At 40.9% G+C, this 13,946-nt stretch overlaps 1 protein-coding gene across 1 annotated transcript in view; it reads left to right on the top strand.

Annotated features, from left to right (window-relative positions):
* The window catches only part of LOC137975537 (latrophilin-like protein LAT-2), a 46,039-nt gene extending 38,799 nt beyond the window's left edge, over nucleotides 1-7,240 (top strand). The window contains exons 17-22 of the mRNA XM_068822649.1: nucleotides 304-385; nucleotides 1,278-1,344; nucleotides 3,858-3,940; nucleotides 4,026-4,146; nucleotides 5,222-5,265; nucleotides 6,120-7,240. Coding sequence (XP_068678750.1) covers nucleotides 304-385; nucleotides 1,278-1,344; nucleotides 3,858-3,940; nucleotides 4,026-4,146; nucleotides 5,222-5,265; nucleotides 6,120-6,198 — 476 coding nt within the window. The 3' untranslated portion in view covers nucleotides 6,199-7,240. The remainder of the gene's footprint in view (nucleotides 1-303; nucleotides 386-1,277; nucleotides 1,345-3,857; nucleotides 3,941-4,025; nucleotides 4,147-5,221; nucleotides 5,266-6,119) is intronic.
* Nucleotides 7,241-13,946: the final 6,706 nt, after the last annotated feature.

Raw genomic sequence — 13,946 nt, 5'->3', positions numbered from 1 at the left:
AGATTTCTACATTGACACTTTACTCGGAAGATCCTCCCGAGATATCGATGGTCACATACGTCTAATTTGGATATGTTTCTATGTGGATTTGTTTTTTGCTTTGTTTCTGCCCCTTATAAAACCACTGACATGCATGTCTAACGGCTTGTGCCTACACATCCAGATCTTGAGGTTAGATTACTGCTACGAAATACAAAGCGCTCTATGCCACTTGTTGTTGGTCGTCAACAGCACTGAAGCTATGTCGAAACTTGTGGCAGAAACGACCAGAGTGTAATAATATCACACTTCTCTCCATTTCAGGGATACCTGCAGTTTTTGTCAGCATATCTTTGGGAATCGCGACTGGAATAAACGGAATCGATAGTTTTGTCAGCGACAAACAGTAAGTTCATCATTTTTTCCGGCAAGCTCTTGCCTTAAGAAAGTGCTTTGTTTGTTTTAAACTGAGAAGTAACTACTTAATCACCTAGAGAATATAAATGATGTATCCTGCAAATCCTGTATATTGCTTTGCGGAGTTAAAATGATTGATGACTGAGAAATCATAGCAGCGAAATCAGGCATGGCTGACGGCCACTTGAGAAAATTCGAGGTTTGATCAGTCGTTGAAGCCTTTATTGTTTCTCAAAATTCTTAATCAGCTGCATAAGCTGATCATTTCCGACTGCGATGAACTCTCTGTCAAAATCGCTTCATTGCTCCTGTCCATAGACCAAGAGTAACCAGTCTCATGAGATAGCAAATATTGCTGGTCAATGATGTTTTTGTACGGGAAATTCGCTGTTAGCTTACTTTTCTAACAACTTTAATTAAAGTGAAGTTAACTTAATTAACGGTCTCGAATCGCATTTTCGCTATGACCAACGTGGCTCTGCAGGTGTGTTATTTGAACTACACAAGCCGATTTTTCTTTAATTTTTTTGCATGCGCGAAGCTTTAGAGACTCATTGCTGGAACTTTTGGCAAAGTAGAACCGATTACTGGTTTACGAAAGTACTTTGGTAGAAACAAAGAAAGCCAGATTATTTAATTTGTCTGAGGATGTGTTTAAAATGCCTGGAGAATCACCCCATTGTAATGACATTTTGTCTGTCTAACCAATCACGGACTTTCGTTATTAACGTGTTAAGCTATTCCAATGCCGGATTACTTCAGAGACCTTTTTAGAAAAATAGACGAACAATCTTTAACGATTCACAGGAAGGAGTTCAAAACTAAATAACCCATGTTTGGTTTATTTGTTTGTTTGTTTGTTTGTGTTTTCAAACACCAAGCTGCTGGCTCTCCTCTGGTAGCGGCGCCCTTTGGATATTTGCGACGTTTGTTGCGTTGGTTGAGCTTGTAAGTGAGTTTCGGAATCAATAAGTAGTTTTAACATCAATGGCCGCTGCAGCAACGGCAACGCCATTAAACAAGAATACCATTGGTTACGGATAGTCGTGCTACAAGTGTGGCACGCATGTTAGTGCATTTCTTTGCCGTACTCCGCTTAAAGGGGCACTGTCATGCCAAATTTGCTTTTTTAGGTCAAAAATGAGTAAAAATCTAAATTAGTACTTTAGCTCACTCGTACAGCATTTCTGACAACCCACTGACAAGATATGAAATATATTTATGGCACCAAGAGCTATTCGTAGTTAATTTCTGGTGTCTCCAAACTTGAAAAGACTGGCCAGTTTTTTCAAGTTTCATTCCGTTTCCATCCTTGCCATCCTTGGATGCAAACAACAACAAAAATAGCTTCAGTGAACTTCAGTGGTCATTGGCAACAAAACTACAGCATTAGTTCTCGGTTTTCATTGATGCAAGGACGTTTGAAGTTTGACTAAAATAGCGTGACACTGCCCCTTTAACAACCTCCTGAAATGACCTAATTTAAGATTTCAGACACGAAAACGTAAGCACACAACGGTGAATCGTTCATTATTTATGTTTACTTTAAATCTAGTCTCCTTCGCAACCACTTTTTGGTTTTGTTCACGCAGCGCTCCCCCAGAAGAAAAGACAAAAAATAAAAAAGGGCGGGGTGAGCGTTGCGTGACGCCCCAATAACAGCTGCAAAAGAGACAGACTACTTCAAATCGGTCAGTACCAAATCACTTACGGCATACTTTACTCACGTGTTGCAACGTTAACGAGATGGCATTATCACGAAATCCTTAAGATATTGGTAAGTTAGAGTGGATTTTGAAAAGGAGTTATCGTTGAAGTTGCCGCTGTCGTAATAGAGACATTTGGCATTGCGTATTTTGTGTCACATGACATTGCCTTGCGGTCGAGTTTGCACTTTGCGGTTCAAGTTCTAACGACTGGATACCCTTCTTGCGGCAAGTGATTTACCGCAGACAGGAGCCCATTAGTAGGAGCCTCCATATGCAGTAGATCTTTGAGTCAACTTTTGCGCGTATCTTTCTATTTTTAGAACGAAACCTTGAGCAGGAGACTCGCATTTACATACATTTACATCAATTTGCAAGATTTAAATACAGTGTTACTGCTTTATTTGTCTTCGTTAGACAATGACTTTATTCTGATTGGCCTTTTAAAACAGTGCGTGCAGAGCCGAGGAATTCTTGGCTTTCTAAAAATAGAAAGATGCGCGCACAGGTTGACTCATAAGGGCGTGTATGAGATAGGCAAGCTCCTACTCATGGGCTCCTGCCGCAGAGTTTTTCACCTTAAAATTCTGTAGGAACTCACGTTTCAACCAATAAGTTATGTTTTGTTTTTTAACTCTTGATTGAACACATTTGCTGATCATTTGCACCTCCTTGAAGACGCTTGCTCGGTTGAATTAAAACATGTAAAGTAAAACAATAATCCAACATGGCACGTGGTGCTAACTGCGGTTTGAAGTTTGCGGTCGACTTTGAAAACGCGAAGCTAAATGTCCCTAATAGTTAAAACTCCGGTGTCTTTTATCTCTTTCCTTGGAAAAGAGGTTACATCAAAACGTTCGGTAGCTAAGGAACCACGTTCACCTTACAGGCATTGCGTGCCGTGGAACAATTTTCGTGGCTGAAAGCATCCTATCAGATCGTTATGACAAGAAATGCGAATTTCCATAACAAAAAAAAAAACGGTGGAAAAGCTTCTCGGTTGAAGGTGGGCCTTAAAAGTCACTGCACAGAAGGAGTGACACCAGCGATAGCAATGCGCCTGTGCGACGTCCGTGTATGGTTTTTTTAGCGAATGTTTAGTATTTTTCGGTTAGGAATCGTTACTAATAATTTGCTGGCTAAAATTTCACATGAAGGACGTTTAATTGTTTAAACTTCTGCACGCTCGGGTGTAGCCATTCAGTCTGATAAAACCGGCGAAACGAAACATATAATGCCAAACAATAACTTTATGATCTGTTATTGTAATTAAACATTTCTTTGACACAAGATACCTCTCGAACCCAGCCCTTGCCTTCCAAGGTTTACTCAGCTTTCAATATTTGAGCCCAGGCTTCTGCTCGATAAATCCCGAGCAAGAAATGTGGCGGACACTGTTAAAGTGACTGTCGACGTGACTTATTTCAGTTCTCCGTGGTGTATTCTGGGACGATGTCGCGTTAAAAGTCAATGGCGGGGGTGTTACACGCACTAACTCTAACAAAATTCGGGCAACAACATGTTGCATTAAGAATCACACTGTGCGTTATGTTACACCAGACAAATTTAACAACAATGTTGCGTTTAAAATCGGTTCATGTAACATCACCTTAATCGAGATTGGAGCGGCCCACACCCCTGCCGCCTAAGTAAAAGAAGCCCTTGGGTTGCCTTCGACTGAGTTCGGCCTTTTTAATCTCCTGTCTATACCTTTGACAAATGTTCGTCAAGTTGATTGTTACTCTATTGTTTTAGGCGAACACGGTAATTGTCGTGCGAGTGATAAAGGAAATTGTATCAATGCAACATACATCGCACAAGCAGATGGAACAAGCCAGGTGAGATAGTTAACATCTTAAACTTCTGTCTTTTGGAAAGCTCCATGGCAGTGCAAGTTTATGTAAACACATTTTTTTGTTGCAGATTGGGGATCAGAGCGTGCTTGGTGTTGATGCCCCTGTTGGGTATCACGTGGTTATTTGGTCTCTTGACACCAGTACACACTGCGTTTATGTACGTTAATGTCATTCTGAACTCCACTCAGGTATGACTTATAATTACATACTAGATGTTGACTCCTGGGAGAATTCTCGACACTGATGCAAACCCTCGACTGCGTCTTGGGTTTGCATAATTGTCTCGACTTCTCCCAACTCCCCCTCGTGTTTGGATGAGGCTATGGAAACACGGAAAACGTCCTCTATTGCATCCCACGTGATCTATTTGACATCACTTCGTCTTATTTCGCGGGAAATCTCTACACAGCAGGCTCACCCAAACGCAGCAGTTACGTAGCTGAACGTACGCGCAAGCGCCAAAACAAGTTTATTAACTTGTTTTACCGGTTCAAATTTAATTTATTAGTCCTTGGCGCTGGACGGCGGCTCACTCAAAGAAACTAACGCTTTCTCGCAGTGGTTTCTCTCTCGGGAAGCGTAGGAGAAACCAACTGCTAGCAGGGTATACTGAAATAGGTCAGTTTTTCACATTTTTCAAGTTTAAAAGAACAGTGGCACTTTCTTAAATTCTCTTGTACAAGCTAAATGTGTAGATACAACCTTGCTCTTCAAAAAGCCCCGCGTGAAAGTTAGGATTACGACTCTGGTAATCAGAAGAAAAAAAATTGCCAATAATTTGGTGGCTTAAAGTTAAACAGAATTCTATAGAAATTTGCCGACTCGCTTAACTTTAAGCGAGTTGGAAAAGGAAGTGTTTTCACAGAATTTTCGGTTGCCCCTCGCTAAGCGACCTGAGAAACCGTTCGTGAAAACACGGCCAATGGACCTGAAAAGCCCCCCTGGGAAGTAGTCAATTTAGTATGTATTTTATGTATGTATTCGAACCCCGTGACCGCGCAATTGCGTCGCACTTTATTCTTTGATCGCATTCACGTGACAAGACGACCATGTTGGTGCCAAACAAGAGAAAGAACTACAATAATTGGAGCATAATAACTGGGTCAAATTCCAAGAAGATTTTTTTATTACTGTTCGTTTCACCAACGTGGCCACCGTGACGTCAAAATTCGACTGAGAAAATGCTTTGATAGAATTATTTGATGACAATTCAACCTGATCCTGTAGTAATTCCCAGTGTAATTCTTTCGTTCTTTCCCAAAGGGGTTCTTCATTTTTGCTCTTCATTGCTGGCCAAAAATGAAGAGGTAAGACAGAGTTACTTAAGGTTTTTTGAATTGTAATTTTCAGTAAATTATACAAAAATACTGTAATTCCAATGCTTTGCCAAATATTTCAAAGTGATTCTTCATTTCATTCCCCGGAGGTAACATGTACCGTCTCTTCTTGTACAATCTCGAAAATGCTCCATTTCCACAATTTAGATCCTAGTAGTCAGTATATATGGCGGGTCAATTATTAGGCCACTTTGAGGTCGCGCGGGAGACAGGGTCGAGAGTCTTATTGAATTGATTTGTGGGAGTGTTTTGGGGAAGAGCCAGTTTGATCTGCAAAGCAAAAAGACTTTCGTATACTCTTGTACGATAACGATTAACTATCTTTATAATTTAGTAAGTAAACGTCGCATGTACCTCAAACTCACTGACCTTTTGATCAAATCTTTTCGTTTTCGGGACAATTTTGCACCTTGGCAGCCATCATTGCACAATATTCTGGTGGTTTAGGAAGCTCAGCTCCTGGTATATTGTTTTCTTGCAATTTGAGTTCTTGCTCCGCGCATACAATAATGAAAATAAGTCTCCCAATGCGTTTACAGTGCAATTCAACAAGGCTCTCGACCCTGTTTCCCGTACATGATGATGTATGTTATATGATACGAAACGTCAAGTTAAAATGCGTTATAATGTTTACCACCGCAGTTTGCTTTCAATTATTGTTTTTGATCAAGTTAAAATGGCCGAAAAACAAGAGTATTTATAATTCAGTCTCGTCGCATGCACTTTCTTTATTATCAGTATCACACAAGGATTTCCTGCCTAACTTCCTACGAAAAAGCTGCATGAGGAACATTAACCATAACCTTTTTTTTCTGATATTATAGATCACGGATATCTACATCAACGGAAGAAAGAAAGCCACAAAATAGCAACAAACTCGATCAACACACACATGACACATAGTCTGGGAATCGAACCCGTGGTACATTGGCGGGAAGCGAGCCATCGTCATTATATCTTTAATTCCTTCGGATTTTAGAGTAGCTTGATTTAGCTTACATCATCGAGAATTTACCCTCCCTACCATGATATACCACATAGGACAGGCCGCAACACCAGGAACTTCATGCTCTACTCTTTGCGAATAGTGTGTAGGTTATTTTTGCCCGACAGGGGCTCCTTACCCGGAGCCTCCATCTTCCATATTAACACTCTAAGTCAACCCTTTCCCGTATATTTGTATTTTTAGAAACACCTCCAAGGGGGGCTTTAGTGGGTGTTTTCACAATAGCCAATCATAACAGACCAATAGTCATCACATACGTATGTGATGTATGGAAGCCACTTCACGTATGTTCTCAGTCACATACGTCAAAATATAGTAGTTCTAAAAATAGAAAGATACCCGCGGGACAAGGTTGACTCAAGGGTACAATACGTATGGAAGCTTCGGGTAACGGGATCCTGTGCAATTACCATTGTGCCAGCTCTGCTCTCACGACTTCCTAGTGTCATCTCCGCTTAATTCCTGGATTCTTCGAATTGTTCGTAGAAGTTTAGCGATCTGGAATAACAAGGAAAGAGTTTAAAAACGTACATTAGAGTCGTAGATCTTAAATTCCCTTATACGAGGAACCAACCCTGTCACAAACATGTTTTAGAATGGTGTCCTGGTAGCCGCCGCCGTCGTCTTTCAGAAAGCTCCTCCATGGCGTCGCAGCACCCGCAGAGGGATCCCTAATCCCTCAAGATGTTTTGTTCCCTTAACAAATCAAACCTCGGTTGGATAACTTGTTTGATATCCAGCCCATTAAAACGCATGTTGAATTTATGGAAGAATAACAAGATTTTTGTTTAAGAGGTTAAACAAGATATGTTCAAAAAAACCATATCTCAGTGCGCGGCCATGCACTCTTTTAACTCCTTGAAAGGCGAGCTTTCATTCGGTGCAAATCAGATTTTCTAACTGCATAAAAAAATAAAAATAAGTAGTAAAACATCTGTCAATTTAGTAGTACTTCAGACCTTCAAGATTTCAAAATTTTCAGGCGGAAATTTCTCCAGAACCGCCTACAAGTTAGCGTCTACGGCGTTTGCTTGTTAACCCCCCTCCCCCCTCCCCCCCTCCCCCCCCCCCCCACCAAACCCAATACAAAATACGCTCCGCCGTCCCTGTTCAACATGAACTCTTCTCTAAATGAACGATTATCGTTCATGATTCGTAATTTGCTTTGAATTTACTATTATCGTTAATTTATGACATTGTGTCCCAGGACTTGTAGTAGCAGCGAAAATAAGGAAATAAAAAGTCGTATCCCATAGAATATCGCTGCTGAAGAGTAATTAGGCCTAAGCTAAGCTAGAACAATAATTTATAATAATAATTTAATTTTAATGTGCATTTTGGGGTTCTCATATTTCCCAATGTGCTTCGTTTACTTGATTATAAAAAAAATCGTTAAATTGTACGGTAAATTTACTGTGCGTGTTATCCAGACTGTACTGTAACCCGCCCTGCAATGTAGTATTGACTTTTATTTTAAGTTATTGTGAAGTGAATTAAAAATATCCAGGACATACATTTGAATAAGAAACTGTACAAGTCATAATTGAAGATACAAAAATAATAATGTGGATACAAAAATAATAATGTGGATACAAAAATAATAATGTGGAGGCAGTGTGGCCCAGTGGTTAGGGCGCTTGCCTTGAGATCCGGAGATCCCTGGTTCAAGACCCGCTCTGACCACTCGTTGAATTTGATCCTGGTAGTCCCTGGTTCAACTTCCCAGCTGCACTTGTAAATAGCCAACTGGTTTGCCTCCGGCCAGTTGGGATTCTTAACAGTTGTAGTTGTTGTGTTCTGTTGTTTCGTTGATTCATTGGCCCTGAAAAGCCCCTATGGGGAGAGGTCAATTAAGTATGTATGTATGTATGTATGTATAATGATAATAATAATAATAATAAGTCCAGCAAATCGCGGCAAAATAACAAATGCCGTCCTAAGAAAATATGTCTTAAGATGGCGCCTAACAAATGCCGACCTGAGAAAAATGTCTTAAGATGGCGCCTAAACGCATCCAGTCTGTCCATATCACGCATTTCCTTAGGTGGTGAATTCCATGGGGTAAGAGAAGCTATGGCAAGTGCCCTACCACCGTGGTCCTCTTAGTTTTATGGCAGGAAAAGCAAGCAGCAATCGTTGATCTAAGATTGCGCCTAGAGTGGCTGACTTCATACAAAGTAGAGGAGTTTAGCCGCACAGTTAGGGTCTTCCTTGTGCTATGAGCGTTTTTGCCAAGGGAAAATCCTTATATCATACAAACACCTACTTTTGGAGGATCACGGCCAAGTAGTAATTACCCGAACGTACTGCTTATTCTGCTGTCGAGCCTTTTCGGAAAAGGTCGGTCCGCGACCTTTGTGGGAGGTCACTTTACTTGCCAAAACACCAGGCAAGCACAAGTTCACGCAGATATTCACCTAGCTGTATATGGAAAGAGTGCGAGGACGATCTATTGGTCTGGCAGCAGCAACACGATAAAATGACTGAGAGGTCATGAGACCTACACAAATACACAAAGATATTTAAATTCTCATGAGACTTCTTAGCGACTTCTACCAATGACGTTGTAGAAATAAAAATTAAACAAGGCGAACCTGTAAGGTAAAGTTTAATTGTAATTCTGCAAGTTACTGGTCAAGAGCGATGAGATCACGTGCCCTCCCTTTGATGTGCCGTATACATCCTCATACAACCCTACCCATGATATTCCAGATGTGAATGGCCATTCGCCTGCCTTTTTTTTTAACTGACTGCTCGATTTCCGCGCGCTATCTCATGTGAATTCTTTGATCCTGACGAATAACTTGCTGAATTACAATTAAACGTCAACTGTATTTCAATACCACACAATTAAGTGCCTTCTGATTTTCTGTAGCACGTACCACAGGCAACCCAGTGTATGCTTCACGGAAGCATCTCGTTTTGTTGAAACTCAAGCACGCTTCCAACAGGCCTGTGAACCCTTCCTGCTTACAGAGCAATACTAAAAAACTTCTCCCATATCACATTTCAACCTTAAGCTCGAAAATTCAATACACAACATGATATTATAATTCACAAAGGCAGAAAATACCACAGAATCCTTTTCCAGCGAAAATTTTATTGAAACAAACAACATATTTGCTCTTAGAGGCGAAAACCTCTTCCTATTTCATTGCGTGCGTGAAGACAAGAAACTCAATTGTGTCAAATTACCATGTACTTCAGGTAAATACAGCTCACTTTGATTTCGTCTTGACGGGCGATAGATTGTTGTCGAAGTCCAGTACTCGTTGCTTTTGAGATTCATGCCTATTTTATCCAACTGACTTTCCATTATTGAGCTCCATAAGGGTATATTTTGTTTAAGGATCCACTAAAACGGCATTCGCGTTGCATGACTTTCGACGCCATTGCAGGCTAAGTTAATGATTCTACTGTGTCCACCAGAGAAATCTACGCAGTTCCACTACCCTCTCGATCCTAAGAAAATACGCGCAGAAGGCTCTATACACAAAGACACCACTTACCAGAGGAGTGACAGGCAAGACTTTTACCGACACGGAAAAAAAAAAGAAAATAAATAAAACAAACAAACTAAACGCAGACCTCGACTGGGTTTGCCCAACCCAGTAATGAGCCCCAAAATCAGTGAAAACTTGTGACGCAGATGAATAATAAAGTAGCTGCTATTGCCAAAATGATGGAATTACCTGGTGATAATAACGTCGTAGGCGTCTTGGAGAGTAAATTTTGGCTTTGCATAAACAAGAGTTGGGCGATTGTGATCTTTGTTTTGACTTCGCTCATTTCATTGTCAAACTTTATAACACTTGACAGAAAAAGAAACTTACAAAAACCCGATATCTTGCCATCATTTGACACAGATGCTTCACTGTTTGGCGAGTAAACATGCCGCGGTAACTTAATCACGGCGCCCGCTGAATTCCGGCCATGTCACTTTCGATTTTGCAATTTACTTGAACGTAGCAAAAATCTCCCAAAATGTTTGTCGCAGCTCGTAACTTTTTATATTCGATATGTTGTTTTCATGTCGTAAATATTTCATTCTCGATCGACCGTCCCGGAAACTTCCTTCTTCTCTTTCTAAAAACTGTTTATCAATAGTTATTTGCTTTTTCATCAATATTTGTTTTGCATAAAGCACGCTAACAAAATCTGCACCTTGCTGAGTTCGCATTTGTTAGCGTTACTGAGTATTTTCGGTCAGATGCTTCTGTTTTTTACGAGGGGTTTATTGTTTTGGTGTCCCATCCTAACACTAACCCCGCGAAACAGGGCTTGACTTCAGTGAAGTTTAGTATTACAAAGCTGTCAGATGCTCAGAGGGCACACTTGTGGTGCAAAGAAGTTGTGAGGGAACTTGAAAATTATCAACATTTCAGCCCAGAAGCCAATGTTTCTCGCTTCTCTTTTATTTGTTATTCTTCAGAGACTGGAATGCTGTATTTCAATACCACACAATTAAGTGCCTTCTGATTTTCTGTAGCACGTACCACAGGCAACCCAGTGTATGCTTCACGGAAGCATCACGTTCTATAAATAATCGGTATGCAAGATATGGGGAACAACGGAAGGAACAATTTTTCGCGACATTTTTAATAATGAGACGCTCGCATCTTTCTTCAGTCCGAAAAGAACGATTTTTGAAATGGTTTGTGAGAAACCTCGTTCCCAGGTAAAGCGAAGGAAAAAGGTCCTGGGAACGAGGCTGCTTTGCACGGGAAAAGAGAGACGGAAATATGAGACCTTTCTTTTTACCGCGCACCGGTGGCTCAGTTGGTTGAGCACCGGGTTGTTACGCGGGAGGTCGTGAGTTCAACTCCGGCCGGACCAACACTCAGGGTCTTTAAATAACTGAGGAGAAAGTGCTACCTTTGTAATTACATCTGCAGATGGTTAGACTCTCTAGTCTTCTCGGATAAGGACGATAAGCCGGAGGTCCCGTCTCATAACCCTTCCATGTTCATAATCCTGTGGGACGTAAAAGAACCCACACACTTGTCGCAAAGAGTAGGGCATGTAGTTCCCGGTGTTGTGGTCTGTCTTCTGTGGTGTAACATCGTTGGGAAAGTAAATGCTCGAAGATATTAGCTACACCAAGCTACTCTAAAATCCGAGGGTAAAGAAAGATATATGATATGATATGATATATTCAATATGGTGGAAGCATACGCTGGCCTGACGTCCTCTAGCACCTGAGGCCGAAAATTATGGGTTTCAATGACCTCATGCACCCGAGAAATATCTACACCAAATCGCCACCAGACTTTAAAATACTTGCCGAGAAATTTGACTACTTTAGAAGGTTCGCCAAGGAGACCTCATCGGGGAATTTTAGTTTGAACTTTAAAGATCCCGGCGCTTTGCGAGCCTTAACTTGTGCTTTGTTAGAACAAGACTTTGGCCTGAAGCTAAATATCCCGTTAGATCGACTTATTCCCACAGTTCCTCTTCGGCTTAACTATATCTTGTGGATTGAAGATCTGCTTTCGTGTCTTTCAAAAGTCTATCGTCACGAGACAGTTCGGGGATTTGACGTCGGTGACGCTTTAATCTCAATCAACATTCGCCGGTAACAGTGCACTGTTACACTCTGACGTCATAGATTTTGCACTGTTTCCAGCTCAGAGACTTTTGGTGGGAAACAGTTTTATTGTTAGATGTCATGTGTCCTCGAAGTAACCAATGAGATCGCGCGCTGCTGGAGGAAAAACTCAGAATGAAGAATGTCGTTAGTTTAACGAGGAAAAGTAATTGTGCAGCACGTGAAGCATGCATTTTAGTACATTTCTTCTTCGCATAATGTTATCCATGTTATCCTTCTTGAGTGAGACGGAGTGATAGCCAAATACTTATCAGTGTTTGCGTCATCTTTGCTGTTGTCCATGCTAAAACTCTTTATTTGGAGCCAATATTTTTTCCAATGAACAAAACGTTTTTTTTTTCTTTCTTTCTTTTTTTTTTTTTTTTTTTTTGGGGGGGGGGGGGGGGGGGCAGGGATGACGCAGTGGTGAGAGCACTCGCGTCACACCAATGTGGCTTGGGTTCGATTCCCAGACTCGGCGTCATATGTGGGTTGAGTTTGCTTGTTCTCTACTCTGCACTGAAAGATTTTCTCCAGGTACTCCGGTTTTTCCCTCTCCTAAGAAAACAAAATTTGATTTGCATTGATTGTTAATTTCAATTTACAGTGTCCCCGATTAGTGCTCCAACGCTAGAAGATTAGACACTTAAATAAAGTTCCTTTCCATTCCTTTCCTGGGACCGTGCAATCAGTGATAAAGATGATGCGGCAAGAAAGCTGAAACCGCGATGGGTTTGTGATTCGTATGAAATTATTTTTTGTTTCATTCTCATGTCCCTAAGGAGTGGATATATAGGAGGGGGTTGCACCACTAAGGAATGGCGGAGGTGACTAATGACGTTTTTTTTTTTTTTCGCAGAATACCAGGTGTATTAGAAAGCCTCTGGTCATCGGGGGAGGTGGGGGGGGGTTGCGCACCCTCTGCACCCTCCTCCTCGACTTTAAAGCAATCAAGGTGTTTACTGATGGACTTTCGTAAGTTTCGACCAAAAATTGTTACGAACGCCGTAACAGTGCCCCTTTAATTGCACAAATTATCACAGAGCTCTGCATAGAACCACGGTTCAACTTGATTGGAGGTTTTCGCGAGACGTCATCGCACCCATGTTGTTGTTGGACGAAAACAAAAGATCCTACATTTCTCTATTGTTATTGGTGTCTCCAATCCTCCCCCACGCTTTTTATTGTGCGTCGTCGCGTTTAACTTGTATATCTGAGAATTAATTTTCTCGAATTTAGTGTCGATATGGCCAGTAAATACACAGAGTGCAATTTCCACAGTGTGACATTTGTCAAATGAGCTAAGTGGAATTTCCGTGAAGTTGAAGTTCAGACTGAGAAGGCGGACTTTATTGCAGGTGTTTGCAGCTGCTAGAGTCGTTTGGCTGGGTATTAAACTAAGTTTGGGTTTTCTGTAAAAAAAAAAAGGTTTATTGAATAAAAAATCGATGATGTTGGACAATATTTTTTATGCCTTTCCTCATAGTTGTACCCCAAATCTATCTCAATAAATTTGAGAGAATTTTGCACGCTGATCTCGATCAGGAAAGAATTTCCCATTCGGGAGTTTTAGCTTACTATGTGTAGAAACTAGGGACCAACGGATTTCTTCTTGCGAATTGTAAATAACCAGTAGCAAAGAACCGGTTCCATTTCTGTTTTGAATAGTTTTGAATAGTTTTATAAACTGAAAACCTTTTTTATAGGAACGTTTAGGCTGTATTAAGCAAAATTTTAAGAACATAAAAAGAATATTTCCGGTTACTTGATGACAACGTCTTTGTTTGGCTTATTTGTTTTTCGTGATGAGCGTGTTGTTATTGGATGATACACTTAAGAACAATCACTTTGTAGTCCAACCACACAACTGCAAGAGCATTTTCGGGCTCAAACATCAAATCGACAAAAAAAAATAAGTAAGGCCGCTCAGCCTCCGCCCCAAAATTCGACGTTCTTACAAATAAAAGGGTCTAGTTCGCATATACTAATGGTAGTGGTAATTAAAAGCCTTCAATTTGCGTTTGTGTTCAACAGCCGACGAAGGCTCACCGCTGATAA

This window comes from Montipora foliosa, chromosome 11 (genome assembly GCF_036669935.1).
Source record: "Montipora foliosa isolate CH-2021 chromosome 11, ASM3666993v2, whole genome shotgun sequence".
In the NCBI taxonomy this organism is placed as follows: Eukaryota; Metazoa; Cnidaria; class Anthozoa; order Scleractinia; family Acroporidae; genus Montipora; species Montipora foliosa.
Note: the sequence above shows the minus strand (reverse complement) of the source record. Positions and strands in the feature narration are given on the sequence as shown.